The sequence below is a fragment of the Giraffa tippelskirchi genome, chromosome 8 (assembly GCF_054371585.1).
Source record: "Giraffa tippelskirchi isolate mGirTip1 chromosome 8, T2T-mGirTip1v1.2.pri, whole genome shotgun sequence".
In the NCBI taxonomy this organism is placed as follows: Eukaryota; Metazoa; Chordata; class Mammalia; order Artiodactyla; family Giraffidae; genus Giraffa; species Giraffa tippelskirchi.
The window spans coordinates 145,252,191-145,271,567 of record NC_137282.1 but is presented as its reverse complement, the minus strand read 5'-3'; the positions used below and the strand labels follow the sequence as shown (position 1 = coordinate 145,271,567).

The following is a 19,377-nucleotide window of genomic DNA, read 5'->3' as shown; positions in this document are numbered from 1 at the left end:
GTAACGCTGAACTTTAAACTTGGCTGTGTTACAAGTTTATGATGTAATTTTTCAAAAAAGTTTCCTCTTAACAGTAATTCTCATAACTAGGCAACTTGATCAGCTTAAAAGAAATGGGCTATTTAAATACAGAAAGGCAGATCACTTCTAACTAGTATAACCTAGAAACCTCTGGAGGTTGAGGCACCACGGCTACTAACCTCTTTTCCCTGAGCCGTTAAAAACTTGATTTACCTGTTTACCTTGTAGTTAGATGTGGCCTCTAGTTGAATTCTTAACAATGGGGTAAGAGGAAACTGCATTTCCTGGTCTGGGGCATAATAGCCTCCCAGAAAGACTTCACATGCTCTTTCTCTTCCCAGGCCGAAAGTGTTTTAGAAACTGAACAGGCCCAAACTAATGCAAACCTCCGTGTTACCAGACCAAGACTTAAGTACAATTTTGGCTTCACTAGAAATGGAATCTTGACCTTTCAACCAGAAATTGCCTAATCACCAGTTCTATGATCAGACTAACAGACCCTTGTCATCCCCTAAAGCAGCAGTCCACTCTTTCCGGCGCCAGGGATCCGTTTCATGAAAGACAATTTTTCCCCATACTGGGTGGGGGCATGATTTGGGGATAATTCAAGCCCATTACTTTTATTTTGGGGGGATGCTGTGTGCTCAACTTTTTTTGCATTGCTCATTTTTTTTTTTTCTGAAAATTTATTCAATTGGGGGCTAATTTACAATATTGTAGTGGTTTTTGCCATACATTGACATGAATCAGCCATGGGTATACGTGTGTCCCCCATCCTGAACCCCCCTCCCACTTCCCTCCGCATCCCAGCCCTCAGGGTCCTCCCAGTGCACCGGCTCTGAGCGCCCTGTCTCATGTATCAAACCTGGACTAGCAATCTATTTCATATATGCGTGTTTCAATACTATTCTCTCAAATCATCCCACCCTCACCTTCTCCCACAGAGTCCAAAAGTCTGTTCTTTGTGTCTTGTTGGCTGTCTCGCATGTAGGGTCATCGTCACCATGTTTCTAAATTTCATATATATGCGTTAATACACTGTATTGGTGTTTTTCTTTCTGATTTACTTCACTTTGTACAATAGGCTCCAGTTTCATCCACCTCATTAGAACTGATTCAAATGGATTCTTGTTAATAGCTGAGTAATATTCCATTGTGTATATGTACCACAGCTTTCTTCTCCGTTCCTCTGCCGATGGACATCTAGGTAGCTTCCATGTCCTAGCTATTGTAAACAGTTCAAGCACATTACATTTAGTGTGCACTTTATTTCTATTATTATTACATTAGTTCCACCTCAGATCATCAGACATTAGATCCTGGAGGTTGGAGTCCCCTACACTAAAGGATGGCATCCTTGCAATAATGAATCCACTTTTCTTCCTAGTATAATTTCCCTGTTCCTGCTCCCTTCTGCCTAGAAAAACCTTTCATTTCATACAGCTCCTCGGAGCTCCTTTCCGTCTGCTAGATTGGCTGCTGCCAGATTCATGAATCACTGAATAAAGCCAATTACATTTTTAACATGTAGTCCGTGGAATTCTATTTTTAACATGTGAAAGCAATGCGTTTACGATAATTGAGATACAAAGATAAAAGGACACGGGGGTGGGGGCATCATCCCTGGTAGGCCAGTGGTTAAGGCTCCATTGATTCCACTGCAGGGGACACAGGTTCTATCCCTGATCAAGGAGTTAAAAATCCCATGGCCAGGAAAAAAAAAAGAAAAGAAAAGGCACATGGGCTCCAGAATCACTGCTTGGAAGAAAGAGTTGCCTGCTGATCTAGAATACCCTCTTGAATCTCACAAAAGCAGAGAATAAACTTGCAATAAGCCATTAAGGTCATCAGTTAAAAATAAAGAAATAAACCAAAAGTTGAGAATTATGTTTTATTCAGCAGATATACCAAGGACTGAAGCCCATGAGACAGCCTCTGGGAAAGTTCTAAGGGACTATTCTGAAGAGGTAAGGGAGAACCAGGATATATAAGAATTGGGGATGGGAAGAGGGAAGCAGGTACTTGAAACATCAAAAAAATTACTGTTAATTAAAGAAAACAGACATTTCAAGCTAGTGAATTTTGCATACTTTTCTATGAGAAGATCCAAGAGTCTGGGCTCATTGAAATCATTCCTTTGATACGTAACTTAACTACCTAGGGCCAGTATCCTATTTTTCTTCATCCTGAATCCACTCAGGGTGCATAGTTTTGGGGATGGCTGGCAGTTTCAGAGGCTTAAGGCTAGATGGCTGCCGCTTCCTTTGTTTACTGATACAGCAAGTGACATTCTTCATCCACAAAGTTTGGAAATTTACCTTAATATACCCTCCACCATGATAATCTCTATTTTCTAAAAAGAAGTTCAGTCACTTGTTGGTAGATCTCAAACCTTGTAGAACCAGATGGCTAGCAACATTCTTTAGTTGGCAAAGGATAGAGGAAATTTTCTTCCAAGACAATTTCATAGTTATTTGGCAAAACCTGAACAACACCAGCTTCCTGTCCTTCCTTGAACACTACTTCTAAAAAATGAGAGTAATTAACAGCCTATACACCCTAATGAAAGTTTCTGCATTTGAACTGCAGTCTCTCCCAATAGGAAGGGTTCAGAAGATATGTGATCTCTTGGTTCAATACCAAGATTCAGTTATAGCTCAGATCAGCACTTGATAACATGCATCATTTTTATCATAAATAAATAAAATTTAATTTTGTTTTATTTCAAAATATCATGGGTTTGGCCATCAAATAACCACCATTTTGAAGGTTTTCATATGGACTTCTATTAACCATGAGCCAAAAGATGAGCAGTTTTATTTATGTTTGGAGACTCATTAGTAATTATCCAATATAATCTTAGAAGATATACTTATTACAGCATATAAAGCCTTTTTAGAAATATTACATTTGAATTCTCTTTTTTCTGAAAAGTAAAACGATGGTAGTGTTTATTTGGAACCTCAAAATATCTTATTTTGGGGACTTCCCTGGTGGTCTAGTGGCTAAGACTCTATGCTCCCAATGCAGGGGGCTCAGGTTCCCTCCCTGGTTGAGGAACTAGATACCTCTGCGGATAATAAAAATCTCTCGTGCTGAAACTTAAAAAAATCTCATCTGCTGCAACTAAGACCCAGTTTGGCTAAACAATTTTTTTATTCTTATGTTTCATTTTAAATAAATTATCACAGAATTAATAAATTAATATCACAGAGTCATCTCCCTGGGGTTAGGACTCATCTATTTCTGCTCTGGCCTCAGCTTATTTTCTGTGTTGGGGCCAGGGTGAGGAAAGCAGGAGAGATTCCATCTTGAAGCCTGTCATCCATCTTAGAGACTGGATATGAATTGGGCCTGAACCCTGCCCAAGAGTGAGGAAACCATTGCTGGTGAAAACCAGGTCTTCTGGAGACTTCCTCCCTACAGATGACAAATGGAGATTGTAGTTGAGGTCAGGCTGCCCCTGTTAGATTCACCATGGAGACATGCCCCCTGATGTATAATCATTGTTCCCCACCTTTAACCTTAATTGTTTGTTCTCCTAACACCTACTTGTAAAACTCAATCATATACAACGCAGAGGTTGCTAACATGTAACCAGTCACATAGTGAGGGGTATAAAACAGGACCTCTCAGAAACATCAGGGTCCTTGTTTGGAACTGATTCCCCTTGGACCCGCTGGCATAATAAACTGTACTCCACTGTCTTGAGCGTCCTCCGAGGTGTGTTTTGTGACTCCAGATTCCACAACATCTGAATTGCATGTATTCAGGAAACCGAAGTAAGACTTTTGGGGGGGAAAATGTGTAAACCCACTGATGAGCTATCCAGAAACTTCAGCTTGTGAAAGAAGAAGAGAAAGTTGGTTCTATCTAGTTGGCTATTTGATCTGTGGCCATCATTCCAAGTAATGCTCCCAACATAGGACCTTCACAATCATTGTTTCTTTTCTGAGGAATGATCTTCCTACAGAAGTATGAAAATCCCACTCCCTTCCAGATTTCATGCCACTGGCTTTCATGTCTCATCTCAGTTGTGAAGTCTTCCCCACTTACTCTATTTAAAATTGCAACTGTCCACTACCCATCTCCCACTCTATGACAGTCCTTAATTCCCTTGGATGCTTTTCTTTATGTTTTCTTAATCCTCTTGACCTGCCAAAATACTGTTTATCTTTGTTCATTTTCTGTTGGTTAGCTCCACACAGGAGGATATCTGTCGTTATGCACTGTTCTTTCCAGCACCTAGAACATTGTTGAGCACATAGTCAGTCAGTCAGTCAGTTCAATCACTCAGTCGTGTCCAGCTCTTTGCGACCCCATGAACTGCAGCACACCAGGCCTCCCTGTCCATCACCAACTCCCGGAGTCCAACTAAACCCATGTCCATCGAGTCGGTGATGCCATCCAACCATCTCATCTTCTGTCATCTCCTTCTCCTCCTGCCCTCAATCTTTCCCAGCATTACGGTCTTTTCAAATGAGTCAGCTCTTCCCATCAGGTGGTCAAAGGATTGGAGTTTCAGCTTCAACATCAGTCCTTCCAATAAACACTCAAGACTGATCTCCTTCAGGATGGACTGGTCGGATCTACTTGCAGTCCAAGGGACTCTCAAGAGTCTTCTTCAACACCATAGCTCAAAAGCATCAATTCTTCGGCGCTCAGCCTTCTTTCACTCAAAAAGATTTTGATGAATGGATGGATGAGGTGAGAGGAAAACACTCATGTAACACAAAACACCCTCCATTCTCTAGCCCCAGAGATAAAATCCATGACAGATTTAACAAAATGAACCACTATAGAAGGTATTCCCCCTCATTATGCTTCTGTTTCTTCATCATAGTATTTGAGCTAACAATGCCACCCCCCAACCCACAGAGTTATTGTGAGGATTAAATTAAATAATCCATGCAGACACTCAGTTAGACTTTGACTTTATAAAGTCATAAATCTTTTACCAGCTGGACAGCTCTAAAGGCCATTATTGTTAGCATCTCTTTTGGGCAACTGACATAACAATCAAAAGTGCTACATGGAGCACAGCTTGGATTCAGCCAGATCTGCTACTGACTGAAGAACCAGTGAAATAAAGCTGGAGAGGTCACCATTTTCTCTTATACAGAAACTCTTTGCCTGGTTCTGAAAGACATTTGAATTCACAACCCAAATAAATCAAGTTTGGTACCTGAGAGCAAACAATTTGCCTGTGGCCATAAAACTAATAAATTGAAGTATTATGCTATGAATCAACTTTAACTCCAAAGGTTTATATTTTACGAATAATTTTCTCTTTTCTCCCTAACTATAAAGCTCCCAGATCAGCCTCTATTTTCAAGGTCTGAATAGCACAAAATGAAGAAAACTAGGCTTTGATTTTTGTGCTGGAGCACAATTGAGCCAACTAAGAAGCACTCCAGTATTCTTGCCTGGAGAATCCCATAGACAAAGGAGCCTGGCAGGCCACAGTCCATGGGATCGCAAAAGAGCTAAACAGGCCTGAGCACACATGCAGTAAGAAGAGAGCAGAACCTGATTAAATGAGAGAAAAGGACACAAAAACTCCTATGTTCAACTTCTCTCAAGTTCTTACATCTCACTCAGCAAATGCTAAATTCTTTACAGTGGTATACAAGCCCCTACAGGATCATGCTTCCTTTCATTTCTCTGCTTTTTAATCTCCTCCTGCAGTGCCCAGCCCATTCCACATAGCCACTCTGGCTCTTCAGCATTTCCTCCTCCTTTTTCCCCCCTGCTTGCTTCTTCACCTTTCAACTCTTTGCTGAGATAACTAGCTTCTTAGTGTCATCTTCATTGGTCACCTTATCTAAATCTCAACTCTCCATAAGAATCCTTATTCTTGCTTTATTGCTCTCATTCTCATCATCTAAGATGTTACATATGATATTTGTTTATCTGATTTATTGTTTATCCCAAAGTCAAATATAAATTCCATGAGAGCAAAGAATTTTGTCTGTTTGGGTCTCATCCGAGTATATTCCCAATGCACAGAACAGCATCTGGTACTGTTATCAACTCAATAAATATATGTGGAGTGAATTAAAAATTTATCAGTCTCAAATGTTGTTTGTTGAGGGAGTTATCATGACATCATAATTAAGTTTTAAAATGGTAGATGTATATTAAAATGCTAACAGAAGAAATGATATAATTTTCTCAACAGTCATCAAGTCAACAATCAAACTAGAAGCGGTATAGATAAAACATATTTGCCCAGTGTTGGTGATGTTGAGGATGGGTAAACGTTTATCTCTACTTCCATATATTCTCAAATGTTGCGTAACAACAACAACAACAAAAAATTAATAAAATTATATGGGCAGGGGGTGATAAACTGATGAATAAATATTTAAAAGACTATGGAGAAGTCTTTAAGATCCATACAGGAAAAACCCAATGTGAAGACAGAGAGATAGATATTCACTGTTTGTTTAACAAAAGGTCCAAGAGGGCTTCTCTGGTGGCTTAGACGGTAAAGGATCCGCCTACATTGCAGGAGACCTAGGTTTGATCCCTGAGTTGGAAAGATCCTCTGGAGGTGGGCACGGCAACCCACTCCAGTATTCATGCCTGGAGAATCCCATGGACAAGAGGAGCCTGGCAGGCTACAGTCCATGGGGTCACAAAGAGTCAGACATGACTGAGCAACTAAGCACAGCACACACCACAGACCCAGGATAATACTCCTTGTAGTATCCCTGAAAATCTGGTAATGCCAACTGCTGAAAGCAGCTCCATTTCTCAATATGCTGTTGGCTGTGAAAGTTGCTTGGTCGTGTCCGACTCTGCGACCCCACGGACTATACAGTCCATGAAATTCTCCAGGCCAGAACACTGGAGTGGGGAGCCTTTCTCTACTCCAGGGGATCTTCACAACCCAGGGATCGAACCCAGGTCTCCCGCAATGTGGGCAGATTCTTTACCAGCTGAGCCACAAGGGAAGCCGGTTTCTCAGTATAGGCTCACATTCTCAATGTAGACTCTTAGGTGTTATGTACAGTTGCTTGAGAGAAATTTCAACTTATATAAATAAATGTATTTTGTAACTGCTTACTCCTGGTAAGAGTTCACAGTATGCTTTTCTTGATGAGACCAAAAACAGCATCCCTCATCCCACTCCAGGCTTATTTTGTTAAACATGACTGACAAATAGACTTCTGAAACTAGCATTCATAAATCACCTGCGGTGAACTTCGTACAAAGAAGTCGCTGTCAACAAAACATGCCCTCACTGCTCTGTGTAAAAAGACCTTTATGTAGGGAAGTCAAAACTATCTCACTTTGAACTTGGCTGTGACCGGAACTGAGCAGATTGAGGTTTCAGAAACAGGCAGCAAAAACAAATGCTCTAGTTTCTCAATTGTCAATGCTCAAATATGTGAATATAGCTCTAAAAGGGACAAACAGCAAACCCACAATCACCTCCACCCAAATTCAGCCTTTTGTGTTTTCTATGTGCTCAAGTAACCCAACCTGACACTAACACCACGCGAATTATTGCCCTTTCCAAGCTACATAAACACGATTTATTGTCAAGTTTAATAATCCCCCAGTCCACCTGCATAAGGTAGTTATATTCCACTTCCAGAGACAGAAACCAACTTACTACCTTTAACCAATTTTGCACACTACCAATCCGTGGACAATATACAAAGCCAGCCAAAAGGATCTAAAGTTGAAACAGAGTAGATGCTTTTGCACATTCACAAGGTAGCCCTTAGAAATAAGCTGACCTATTATTAAAAAATGTCCAACTTTAAATCTGCCTGCATCCTGAACCAAACACTCAAGACACTCAATTTTAAATGACAGCTGTTTTAAAGAAATTGTGGGTGGCTCTTAGAAGAGCCTTTTTCGTTGGAGTGAGGTAGTTGTGGAAGCTTTACGCCCTCTCCCCGCGAATGCGGCGGGCGAGCTGGATGTCCTTGGGCATGATGGTGACCCGCTTGGCGTGGATGGCACACAGGTTGGTGTCCTCGAAGAGCCCCACCAGGTAGGCCTCACACGCCTCCTGCAGCGCCATCACGGCCGAGCTCTGGAAGCGCAGGTCGGTCTTGAAGTCCTGCGCGATCTCGCGCACCAGCCGCTGGAACGGCAGCTTGCGGATCAGAAGCTCCGTCGACTTCTGGTAGCGGCGGATCTCGCGCAGGGCCACCGTGCCGGGCCGGTAGCGGTGCGGCTTCTTCACGCCGCCGGTGGCCGGCGCGCTCTTGCGAGCCGCTTTGGTGGCCAGCTGCTTGCGCGGCGCCTTGCCGCCGGTGGACTTGCGAGCAGTCTGCTTAGTACGAGCCATCGCGATACAGACAGAAAAAGACTAAGGTATAAAGGAAGAGATTCCCTTTATATATACTCAAAAATAGTCTGATTGGTCTTACTCTAGTTCAAAACTCCCGCGAAACAAATTCATTGGCTAAAGAGTCACTGAAGTGATTGGTCAATTTCTAAAGATTCTGATTGGATAAATTAGTTCACTTTTCAATCCTTCCATTTGTTGAAGTCTGCTATCCAAAGGCAATGGCACCGCACTCCAGTGCTCTTGCCTGGAAAATCCCATGGACGGAGGAGCCTGGTAGGCTGCAGTCCATGGGGTCGCTAAGAGTCGGACACGACTGAGCGACTTCACTTTCACTTTTCCCGTTCATGCACTGGAGAAGGAAATGGCAACCCACTCCGGTGTTCTTGCCTGGAGAATCCCATGGACGGCGGAGCCTGGTGGGCTGCCGTCTATGGGGTCGCACAGAGTCGGACACGACTGACGCGACTCAGCAGCAGCTATCCAAAGGAGCTAATATGCTAATTCTAAATTCAGGGCATCTCAAACTGTAAACAATGAACCACTTGGACATCGTGAAAGATGCCTGTTCTGATTCATATCTATGTAATGGGGCTGAAATTCCGAAGATCAGGCTTTAGATACAGGTTTACTTGTATTCTTTTACTCATTAGTTAATTTTTCTGTTCTGAATTTAGATTGCCCTGGACAGTCACTTCCTAGCTCCACTAGGGAATCACAGGGAAAACGACAGGCCAGAGATGACAGGCAAACAAAAATGCTAAGAAAAAAAAAAAAAAATCATTGACTTCCCTGTGGTGGCCAAATGGGATTTACGCTTCATTTTGTTATAGCAGAAACTAGTAGTCTGCATGTTAGACTCTATTCTTTGAGCCCACTCTGACAGATGGTTTTCTTTCTTGCTTAATCGCACTTTGAAAATGATTACTTTATGGTTAGTATTTACTATGCACTTGGTGTTTACTTCTCCGAAAAAACACCTTTTTGTGAGCATATTTCATTCCAGAAAGTCTCGGTGCAATAAGCTCAAGGACCACCAGAGACAACCACCCGGGCCTAACTTACACCAGCGTTGCTAATCTTGAAATTTTCCTGAAGTGAAAAAGAGAACAAATTTTCATCCTTACTGACCCTACTGGGCCCTATTTCCCACTCCTAGACTGTAGAAGTTTTCCAGTAGTCATGTATGGACGTGAGAGTTGGACTATAAAGGAAGCTGAGCGCCGAAGAATTGAGATGCTTTTGAACTGTGGTGTTGGAGAAGGCTCTTGAGAGTCCCTCGGACTGCAAGGAGATCCAACCAGTCCATCCTAAAGGAGATCAGCCCTGGGTGTTCATTGGAAGGACTGATGTTGAAGCTGAAACTCTAATTCTTTGGCCACCTCATGCGAAGAGCTGACTCATTCGAAAAGACCGTGATGCTGGGAAAGATTGAGGGCAGGAGAAGGGGACGACAGAGGATGAGATGGTTGGATGACATCACCGACTCGATGGACATGAGTTTGGGTGGACTCCGGGAGTTGATGGACAGGGAGGCCTGGCGTGCTGCGGTTCATGGGGTCTCAAAGAGTTGGACACGACTGAGCGACAACTGAACTGAGACTGTAAAAGATTCCTTCCTACTCTTTCTCAAGGGAGGGCAGAGTCAAAGCAATAAAAACCACCATTTTCTACTTCACCCTAACTGTCGCCAGGTTTCCATTAGTCACCAGTAAACAGAAATTGATTTGAAAAGCCCGCGCTGATCCCAGCGGTCCTTTCGTTTTGCTGTTTCAAAAGACGCAGCCTGACATTCCAGGCTACCACCACTGCCCGCATTTTTTGGCACGGTAAAATGTTTCCCTTTTCTCTAGGGAAACAGCCACTCCAGCTTTTGTAAACGTTACCCTCACTGTTTAAGATACTCATTTTCCTATAAAAATTCAGTTCCCTGAAACACATTTGGAGCAGTCCCGTCAAGGAGTAAACATAACTTCGGGTGAACATGCTGTAGTATCTATCCAGTAGCTTCAATTTAAGTATTATTAAGCAAAGACAGGAGTACGGTTGTTTACGAGCTCTTTTTAAACGTGACAATATGGATGGCTCTTATAAGAGCCTTTGGGTAAAAGGTTGTAACGACACAGAAATCTAGATAGGTTCACTTGCCCTTGGCTTTGTGGTGGCTCTCGGTCTTCTTGGGCAGCAGCACCGCCTGGATGTTGGGCAGGACACCACCCTGAGCGATGGTGACTTTGCCCAGCAGCTTGTTGAGCTCCTCGTCGTTGCGGATGGCCAACTGCAGGTGACGTGGGATGATGCGCGTCTTCTTGTTGTCCCTGGCCGCGTTGCCCGCCAGCTCCAGGATCTCGGCCGTCAGATACTCCAGCACCGCCGCCAGGTACACCGGAGCGCCGGCCCCGACCCGCTCAGCATAGTTACCCTTGCGGAGCAGCCGGTGAACACGGCCCACGGGGAACTGGAGTCCAGCTCGCGACGAGCGGGTTTTCGCCTTAGCGCGTGCTTTGCCGCCCTGTTTCCCACGACCAGACATAACGAAACAAGAGGAACAGGCTGAAACCCAGAAAAATGGATCCTCATGGCACAGGAAGCTAGGTAATTATACTCTCCGGCGGTTTGGTAAAACAGCCTATGCGATTGGCCAGACACAAATTTAAGCCAATCAAAAGCCAGATCTGAAACAACACCGCTGCTAAGTTACATAGGGAGTTTGTAGCCAAAAGGTCAAATTATGTAACGGTGAGCTAAGGGACGAGCCAATAAGATTTGAAATAAAGAGCCTATCAGAGGTTAGGATGTGATGAGAAGACCAATCATAAATCTTAATTCTGCCATCCCATATTTGCATACAGGCCAAACAAATACTAAGATCTCTTGCTCGTGGGTGTATTTTGTGCTCACCACCTGGTCCGGTTTGGGTTTTGCGATGCCTGAGCCAGCTAAGTCCGCTCCTGCCCCGAAGAAGGGCTCCAAGAAGGCGGTGACCAAGGCGCAGAAGAAAGACGGCAAGAAGCGCAAGCGCAGCCGCAAGGAGAGCTACTCCGTGTACGTGTACAAGGTGCTGAAGCAGGTCCACCCGGACACCGGCATCTCGTCCAAGGCTATGGGCATCATGAACTCCTTCGTCAACGACATCTTTGAGCGCATCGCGGGCGAGGCGTCACGCCTGGCGCATTACAACAAGCGCTCGACCATCACATCCAGGGAGATCCAGACGGCGGTGCGCCTGCTGCTGCCGGGAGAGCTGGCCAAGCACGCCGTGTCTGAGGGCACCAAGGCGGTCACCAAATATACCAGCTCCAAGTAAATTTCGTTATTTGAAACAACGCAAATAACTCAAGGCTCTTTTAAGAGCCACCCACGTTGTCTCAAAGGATCTGTAACTCTCGAGACTGTATTAAAACGGCTAGCTCAAGCAGTGAAAAAGATTCTATACAACCAGTAGGTTAAGGTTTCTGACCGTTGTGGTGTGAGGAAAAATTATGTCTATGCTCCAACCATTAATGCCCAAGAAGCTAATTTTGAGCAGCACTAAGCCTGACCGCAAAAGTTTAATTGGCTACATATTAGCCACGTGTCTTTGCAAATGTCTGTTAAAAAGTAAAACATGCTTGTTTGGATGTCAGTTATTCTAAGCTGGCTATTTTTAAGAAGCAAGAAAATCTCTTAACAGTAGGAAAGTAGTGTTTCCTAAAAGACATTTACATTTATAAGGTAAATAATCCATTTGTAAGCGTGTTTCCCTTGCTTTACCAAGAAGAAAATGTCCAAATGTCTAGAATCTGTCTTTTATGGAAAAGGCCTACTTAAGTCTGCAGAACAATTTTACCAATGTTTACATTGCTTTTTCTGGTTACCTCTGAAAACAACTGACTACCCACTCCCATCATGTTTTTTTTTTAATCTCAAAATGGTATTTTAAGGTAGTGGCTCAGCCATTTTGTAGTCTTCTCAGTTTTACTGGGGATCTCCAGTGTACAGAGGAGGTAATACAAATTAGGTATTTCAGTTTGTCTTTCCCCTGTTAATATATCTTGTATCAATTAAGACCAGCCAAAGAATATAGAAAGAAAGAAGGGAAAATTTTTTCTCCCTTCATCTACACAGGCTTTTGTAAACGTTAAATGTTATTACATTTTGTAATGGTGCTTGTGAAGGAGATTCCCTAAAGCCTACATATAATTAAAGCATTCATTTCTCACTTTCCAAGGTTAATTGTAAATACAGTTTAAAACAACGTATTCTGGAAAACAAATACGTATATTTAAGAAACAGATACGCATGGTTTAAGGAGAAATCCCCCAGTGTATTTAGCCTCTTTGAAAGCTAAATTTGGACATGGTACTTAAACCCTTTGTGAGCATTTCCTTACCTCTAAAATGGGAATAACTAACAACTACTATGTGACATGGCTGGGGTGATCAATAAAAGAGCCCTTAGGGTAGTGCTGGCACAAAGAGTCCTCTAAAATATTAGCTGTTGCTAAGGCGGCTAGTTGAAATTCTGGGAAGTTGCCCTCAGGTCTGCCCACTTTAGAATCTCAGAATCCTGAGGCCTTGAACAAGGCAGTGGGCTGGAAAGACTACTAGCTTTTAATACCAATTAGGATTTCTTGTCTTGCACTGCGAACAATACAAACCGCTTCCAACAGGCCTGCCCTTGTTGAAAAACCAATTCTTTCCCCTGAACTGTTTTTAGGACAACTTAGTGCCTGTGACTATCAGTCTTCCCTGCTTTTGATGGCCAGTTCAAGCAACATACGTGTCATTTTCTAGGGATTTTCTCGTGCCTCACTAGGATTAGAGGTATCTTTTTAATGGTCAGATGTGTTGGGTTCCAAGGCCATAAGCAAACTACTCACCACCATTTGCCTCTCAAACTTGGTCTCCTTTTTCTCCACACCCCCTTGGCCTCCCTCTGCCCACCAGATAACTTCCTTGCTACCTCCAGGCTTCCTTTGCTACTTAGTCATCCTTCCATTTGGAACTTCACTTTCCCAATCTTTTTTCCCCAAGCATCACTTACAAGTAAAGCCTTCTGGTGGTGCTGGTTTAATCGCTACATCGTGTCTGACTCTTGTGACCCCATGGACTGTATTCCACCACGATCCTCTGTCCACAGGATTTCCCAGACAAGAATACTGGAGTGGGTTGCCATTTCCTTCTCCAGGGGATCTTCCTGACCCAGGGATCAAACCCGCGTCTTCTGAATTAGAGTCAGATTTTCCCCCCAAATCTTCTTGTCATTTAAAGTACCATCTCCTTCCTCTACACTATAAAGGTTTTCCCAGCTTCAGTTTTCTTCATAGCACCATCTAACAAACTATTACCTGTTTTGTCTGTGCCCCTTCCAACAAAACATAAGCTCCATGAACTTAGAAATACTCTATTGTTCACCGTTGTTCACTGCTATAATTCCACGGCATTGAATAGCCTGGTACATGCCATGTGCTCACTTTTCTTTGTTAAATTAACATCATCGTATGAATTTATCTCCTCAAATCAGTGCTTTAGCTCCAATAACATCTGATTATTTTCATATTTAAACACCAGAGCCCGTATCTTTAAAAGAGATGACATTCCAAATGACTCCATTGATTTCTGGCTTTCAAAGTATCACCCTACAAACTACATGCCGGCCATAAGGAGGAGAAATCAGATTTTACAAAGAAACTATTAATAATTATCCTAAACCAATGAGTGACCTAGAACCTACATAATCCCCTTAACAAGTGACCCTGATGTACAATATAGTATTTACATACAATGATCTATAACCTCTTCCTTGACAAGAAAATTAATGTTATTTCAGTCAAGTCTAGGGAAAATCACTTCTACTTTGTAGGGCATACAGGGTACAGAAATCAAGGAAAATAATCCTATCAGGAAACAAGCCAAACCAGGAGGACATTCTATAGGCCAGGTCTACATCAAATCAATGTCAAAAAACTAAGTGAGATCCAGGAAATCTGGAGAAAACGTGTTTTAATGAGAGACCTGAGACAGAACAAAAGGCAAGATTGGATCTTCCTCTGAACAAACCAGATCTCTAAGACATTTAAGGTATAACAGGGGTTTGTTCATGTGCACCGACTATTAGGTATTTAGTTTGGCAGTGAGTATACGGTAACTTTTTAAAACAAACAACAACAAAAAAAAAACACTGCATAATTCCTTTGAGGTAAAAAATCCTGATGTCTGTATAGTACTTTTTTAAATGTTTATTTAATCTTAAGCCTAAGTGCCATTTATCCTAAGTGCCATTTATGTTGTTCATCTAAAAACATACTTCCTGTCGACTTTTTAAATTTTTCAAACAGGAATTCAGACTATAGTGTCCTCTATACCTAATACATGGTAGCTCTACCGGCAGGTCCATTTTAATTGTTCCCCCGATGCATGGGTCCAAGTCTTAGCAGAGCAGAGCAGCAGCGCCACACGCCAGCCGAGCCCAGGAGCGCGCCCCCGCTTACGGGAAGACCCGCCCTACTCGTGAATTCGCCTTTGTTCCGAGTCGCGCTTCCCGCCGCGGGCGCGGGCTTTCTTTGTTCCTCTGCCTCGCCGCCATCTTGAGCACAGGCCACCGCCGGGGAAGAGCCAGGTATCGCTACATTGCGGTGAGTGGAAGCCGACTTCTCTGTTAATACTCAAGCACTGTGGATACTCGATTTCAAATTCGAAATATTCCAGAATTAAGGAAGTCTTTCTGGGGTAGACAGTGTCTCAGAAAACGTTTAAACGCGCGCCCAAGTTATACTTAAAACTACACTGAACTTCCGCCTCTCAAACTTCCTGCGTGCGTGCGTGCGTGCTGTGCTCAGTCACGTCCGACTCTGAAATCCTGCGTTGGTATATCTTGGAAATACTGAGGTGGGTTACCATGCCATCCTACAGAGTAAGTTCCGAGGGGAGGGCATTGCTTAAGGGAAACTGAGCATATGAAATGTGATAAGAGAAAACAGCAAAAAGTGCTAGCTAGCTCTTTCATCGAAATATGTGGGCGGCCCTGAAAAGGGCCTTTGGTGGAAATATCAGGAACGCTGAAAACTGGCAGCTTAACCGCCAAAGCCGTAGAGGGTACGGCCCTGGCGTTTCAGCGCGTAGACCACATCCATGGCGGTGACAGTTTTGCGCTTGGCATGCTCGGTGTAGGTGACCGCGTCGCGGATCACGTTTTCCAGGAACACCTTCAAAACCCCGCGAGTCTCCTCATAGATGAGACCAGAAATACGCTTAACTCCTCCACGCCGGGCCAAACGACGGATGGCAGGTTTGGTGATGCCCTGGATGTTATCGCGAAGAACCTTGCGGTGACGCTTAGCGCCGCCCTTCCCAAGGCCTTTCCCGCCCTTGCCGCGTCCAGACATGCTAGAGCTGCTAAGAGAAATTTCAAAACAGCACTAACAAAGGCCAGGCAATTCCTTTATATGAGCAGAATCCGGACCGAAGTGAGAACTGAAAGCGCTTTCGCGGGCACATTCATTTAGTCTGCCAGCCCCTCCCCTCCTGACCCAGTTCTGGGTGACGTCACGGCAACTTAGTCCCCGCCCACCGAGCGGGCCCTTCGCTGAGGATTCTCTGGTGGGTCCTCCTTCCCTAAGTGGGAATTTTCGAACGCATTTTAAAACTGGGTCAAACTAAGAAATTAACATTTTTTACTAATTCTCTTTTGCTGCTTAGGATGCTTTGGGACGGTTGCACTGGAGCCTTGGCCCACATGACCGGAACTACTGTAACCTTCGTTGGAAATGAGGCTCCGCTTTACCTCCACGTTTACGGGGCCTTCAGCACTGCTGCTCCCTCCCGGTAACAAAACCTCTTCAAATCGCAGTCCCTCTCCAGAGAAGTTTAAAAGCTTCAAGACTTCACCTTTTCCATCACCAAGTCAAGGGAAATTTAACCAAAAGATTTTTTTTCCCCAAAGGCAAATCCATGGTTGGTTAGCGATTCTCCGGTAGAAATCTCGCCAGCCGCGTGAAGCAAAGTTCCTTTCACGTCTTATTTTCATTTTCTTCTCTGATTATTAAAACTTGTGATTCTCGTTTAATTATCTAACCATTCCTCCTTGTGCGCTCAGTAACTTAACTCCGTATTAATGTTTACTTTTCTACTCCTTGTTTTCTCTGATTCTGGTAGCGACATTAATCGAAACTGTTGGCATCTTGTGGCCAAAATAAAGTTAGAGGCGTGCTTTCTAGTGCTGTTAAGGGTATTATTAGCAAAACGGTTGGACTGTAAAGCAGAGTGGCGCAGCGGAAGCGTGCTGGGCCCATAACCCAGAGGTCGATGGATCGAAACCATCCTCTGCTAGTTTTAGCTTTTTGTGAACTCCCGCCAGAAGCTACCCTGAAAATAATGTGAAACCGTTTCCGTAATTTCTTCTGGTTGCCAAAGTAACCATGTTATTATTGTCACCCGTTTTCATGACAGCGTTCATTGCCGTGTGATGCTGCGAAAGTGCTGAATTAGAGAGCAGGAGTGGAAGCCCAGATCTTGTTACGCTTCCTTCTATTCATAATTAAGAAAGCACTATTTGTGAGAAATTGAGGCCATGTAATTAAAGTGACAAACTAAAAATCTCCTGGGCCATCCCTGGGCAGATTCTTTGCAATTACTAGAGTTTTAATCTTTGGAGTAAATAAGCAACAGTTTGAGACAGAATGCAGAGTTTTGGTGACCTTAATTGTATGCTGACCTGAGAAGACCACTTCGGCCGCTCCTGTAAATGTGTCTCTACCCTCTACCTTCGTTTTCAACCTCTAACAGAACTATTCTCTATGCTTCTTTTTTAAATATATGTGTGGACTGTTTTATAGTTTTTTTCCTCTCTCAGAAAGGATTCCTATTCAGATACTTATATTACATACTGTGCTAGGAACTAAGCAAACTCATTAAGTAGCCTACAGCGTAGACATGCTTTTAAAACAATATTTAACTATGTATAGTACACATACGTACAGTACAGATATTTCTTTAAAAGATTGTACACTAAGTGCAACGGGGAAAAGGGAAAATGATGTTTCCATTAGCCCTATGACCACCCAGTAGTTGGTGATTCGCTGGAAGGATTCACATGAATCAACATATATCCAAGGTTAAGATTTATTACAGCAAAGGAAAAAGTGCAGACGCAAAAAGGAAAAGATATACACAAGCAAATACTAGAGAAGCCTTCCTTGTCCTCCATCTTGAAGGATGACACGGACGCTTTCTTCCTTGAATGGGAAAGTCATGAAAAGAAAGACACCAATCATGCTCAAAAATCATTTTGGCTGAATTTCCAGGCCAATAATTTTCTCAAAGATAAGATGATAGAGTCTCCAACAAGGCTGTGTGTGTGTGTGTGTGTGTGCGCGCGCGTGTGTGTGTGCGTGTGTGGATATATATACCCACTTCAGTATGCGCAACGTTTTGGCATCCTTCATATGCCATATACTCCCTCCATGGAGTACCCAAGACCGAAATAATAGTCAATTCTTATCTTTCACAAGGCCGTTCTCCTTGGCCCCAAATAACCCCTGTAATCTCGAGTTTCCATTTTTCTAAAGACAGGGCGCGGGTGGCCCGGGGACCATTGCCTTTTTCCACTACGTAGCTTTCACGACTCAGGACCAGACAGAAAATTTACTAAATGTCTCAGGAACGACCTGTCCTTAGAGACCACGTGGCCTAACGGATAAGGCGTCTGACTTCGGATCAGAAGATTGAGGGTTCGAATCCCTTCGTGGTTAGTTTTGACTTTGCACTCCTGTAATAGTATTTAATAGCCATATCTCCTGGATAGGCGATCGAAAACCCTGTGCTAACTGTGTCTCGAACCTTTTTCTTCCTACCCTATTTTTAAGAAGTTATTCTCAAAAGCCTTCGGAGAACCAGAGTGAAGAGTGGCTGGAAATCAAAACTCTAATAAGGCTTCCAATAATTTGAGGGCTCTCACATTCTCCCCAAATTTGGATTTGAGCTCCTGAGTTTCATCTTCACAGACTCAGCTTGTCCTTAAAAAGGGAATCCGATCTGTAAGTGGAGCTCTCTCCAACTGAGCCCCCAGTTGATAGCACAGGGGGAAACCTGCTGCTTCTCCTTTCCAATGGCTTTGTTCAAAGCCACAACCTCTTCTCTATTAGTCCTGTGTTCTGGCTGCTGGAATCTGTCCCTGGTTTCCACTCTTCTCCTGTCTTTTCCATCTTAACTTCCTTTTTTTCCTTTGGTTTTGTTGCCATCAAAAGGATGAGAACAGTTTTTATTCAAACTGAAATTACAGAACAAAATATTAAGGTCATTAAAAGAGCTGGACTGTTTGCAAAGTGTGTATGCAAATAGGAAGGCAGAGAAGATAACCACACAAAATATACAAAAACTTTTTTCTGTACCTAAATAACTGGATTTAATAGTAAGTTAGGATGAAGAAAACTTAATTTCCAATGTGAGTTCTTGGTGAAACATATGTTCCCATATTCAAACGTTGGTTCAAGTCATATGGAAGCTTAGCTCTTTTCTACTAAACATATTCCTCTTTTTTTCTCTCTTTTTTGGAAACAATAGAAGAGATTAGCACATTTAAAATTATCTTTTTTGTGGGACTCTTTTCGACCCTATGGACTGTAACCCACCAGGTTCCTCTGTCCATGGGATTCTCCAGGCAAAAATACTATGGGTTGCCATCTTCCCAACTCAGGGACGCAGCCTGTGTCTCCCTCTCTTACACTGCACCGGGGGAGCGGGGTTTTTTACCCTCTGAGCTACTAAGAAGCCCCAAATAATCCTTTAATGTGTATTAAAAGAAGTGACAAATACCCTAGGTATATTCTGCCTGAACAAAGCTTTTTTTCCTCCCATGTCAATATCATGCGCACATATACATACACACATATACAGTATCCTGTTATTTTATGATTATCTGTTGAATGTTTACACTGTGCAATGTTGAGGAGACAAGGATCTAAAATGGTGGTACCACTACAACCTTATTCTCAAACAAGGTAACATGGGGATGGAGAGGCAAGAGGGCTAAGTCTGCTCAAATATCCAATATCTGTGATTATTTGT

At 43.1% G+C, this 19,377-nt stretch overlaps 4 protein-coding genes, 2 long non-coding RNA genes and 2 other non-coding genes across 9 annotated transcripts in view; 4 read left to right on the top strand and 4 right to left on the bottom strand.

Moving 5' to 3' along the window:
• Nucleotides 1-687: 687 nt before the first annotated feature.
• LOC145518537 (histone H2A type 1) lies at nt 688-10,865 on the bottom strand. The gene is made up of 2 exons (XM_081523204.1): nt 9,911-10,865; nt 688-4,347 (listed from the first exon to the last, which is right to left on the bottom strand). The coding sequence occupies exon 1, from the start codon at nt 10,863-10,865 to the stop codon at nt 10,473-10,475; it is 393 nt and encodes a 130-aa protein (XP_081379330.1). The 3' UTR covers nt 688-4,347; nt 9,911-10,472.
• LOC145518536 (histone H3.1) lies at nt 6,680-10,771 on the bottom strand. The gene has a single exon (XM_081523203.1). The coding sequence runs from the start codon at nt 8,330-8,332 to the stop codon at nt 7,922-7,924; it is 411 nt and encodes a 136-aa protein (XP_081379329.1). The 5' UTR covers nt 8,333-10,771; the 3' UTR covers nt 6,680-7,921.
• On the top strand, nt 10,853-12,539 carry LOC145518539 (histone H2B type 1-C/E/F/G/I). The gene is made up of 2 exons (XM_081523207.1): nt 10,853-10,927; nt 11,185-12,539. The coding sequence occupies exon 2, from the start codon at nt 11,259-11,261 to the stop codon at nt 11,637-11,639; it is 381 nt and encodes a 126-aa protein (XP_081379333.1). The 5' UTR covers nt 10,853-10,927; nt 11,185-11,258; the 3' UTR covers nt 11,640-12,539.
• Nucleotides 12,540-14,301: 1,762 nt separating this feature from the next.
• LOC145518533 (histone H4) lies at nt 14,302-15,815 on the bottom strand. Its single transcript, XM_081523202.1, has one exon. It carries the CDS (start codon nt 15,696-15,698, stop codon nt 15,387-15,389), a length of 312 nt encoding a protein of 103 aa, XP_081379328.1. The 5' UTR covers nt 15,699-15,815; the 3' UTR covers nt 14,302-15,386.
• On the top strand, nt 14,868-16,526 carry LOC145518535 (uncharacterized). Its single transcript, XR_014062960.1, has 3 exons — nt 14,868-15,201; nt 16,012-16,137; nt 16,256-16,526. It is a non-coding gene; the product is annotated as an uncharacterized LOC145518535 (long non-coding RNA).
• Nucleotides 16,527-16,569: 43 nt separating this feature from the next.
• On the top strand, nt 16,570-16,641 carry TRNAM-CAU (transfer RNA methionine (anticodon CAU)). Its single transcript has one exon. It is a non-coding gene; the product is annotated as a tRNA-Met (tRNA).
• Nucleotides 16,642-17,419: 778 nt separating this feature from the next.
• Nucleotides 17,420-19,377, bottom strand: part of LOC145518532 (uncharacterized) — a 36,067-nt gene continuing 34,109 nt past the window's right edge. For both annotated transcript variants that reach the window (XR_014062959.1, XR_014062958.1), the window contains exon 3: nt 17,420-18,580. This is a non-coding gene — a long non-coding RNA (uncharacterized LOC145518532). The remainder of the gene's footprint in view (nt 18,581-19,377) is intronic.
• TRNAR-UCG (transfer RNA arginine (anticodon UCG)) lies at nt 17,990-18,062 on the top strand. Its single transcript has one exon. It is a non-coding gene; the product is annotated as a tRNA-Arg (tRNA).

What these genes read in the sequence shown, in the direction of transcription:
- LOC145518537 (XM_081523204.1), bottom strand. Translation starts at nt 10,865, where the DNA reads ATGTCTGGTCGTGGGAAACAGGGCGGCAAAGCACGCGCTAAGGCGAAA.
- LOC145518533 (XM_081523202.1), bottom strand. Translation starts at nt 15,698, where the DNA reads ATGTCTGGACGCGGCAAGGGCGGGAAAGGCCTTGGGAAGGGCGGCGCT.
- LOC145518539 (XM_081523207.1), top strand. Translation starts at nt 11,259, where the DNA reads ATGCCTGAGCCAGCTAAGTCCGCTCCTGCCCCGAAGAAGGGCTCCAAG.
- LOC145518536 (XM_081523203.1), bottom strand. Translation starts at nt 8,332, where the DNA reads ATGGCTCGTACTAAGCAGACTGCTCGCAAGTCCACCGGCGGCAAGGCG.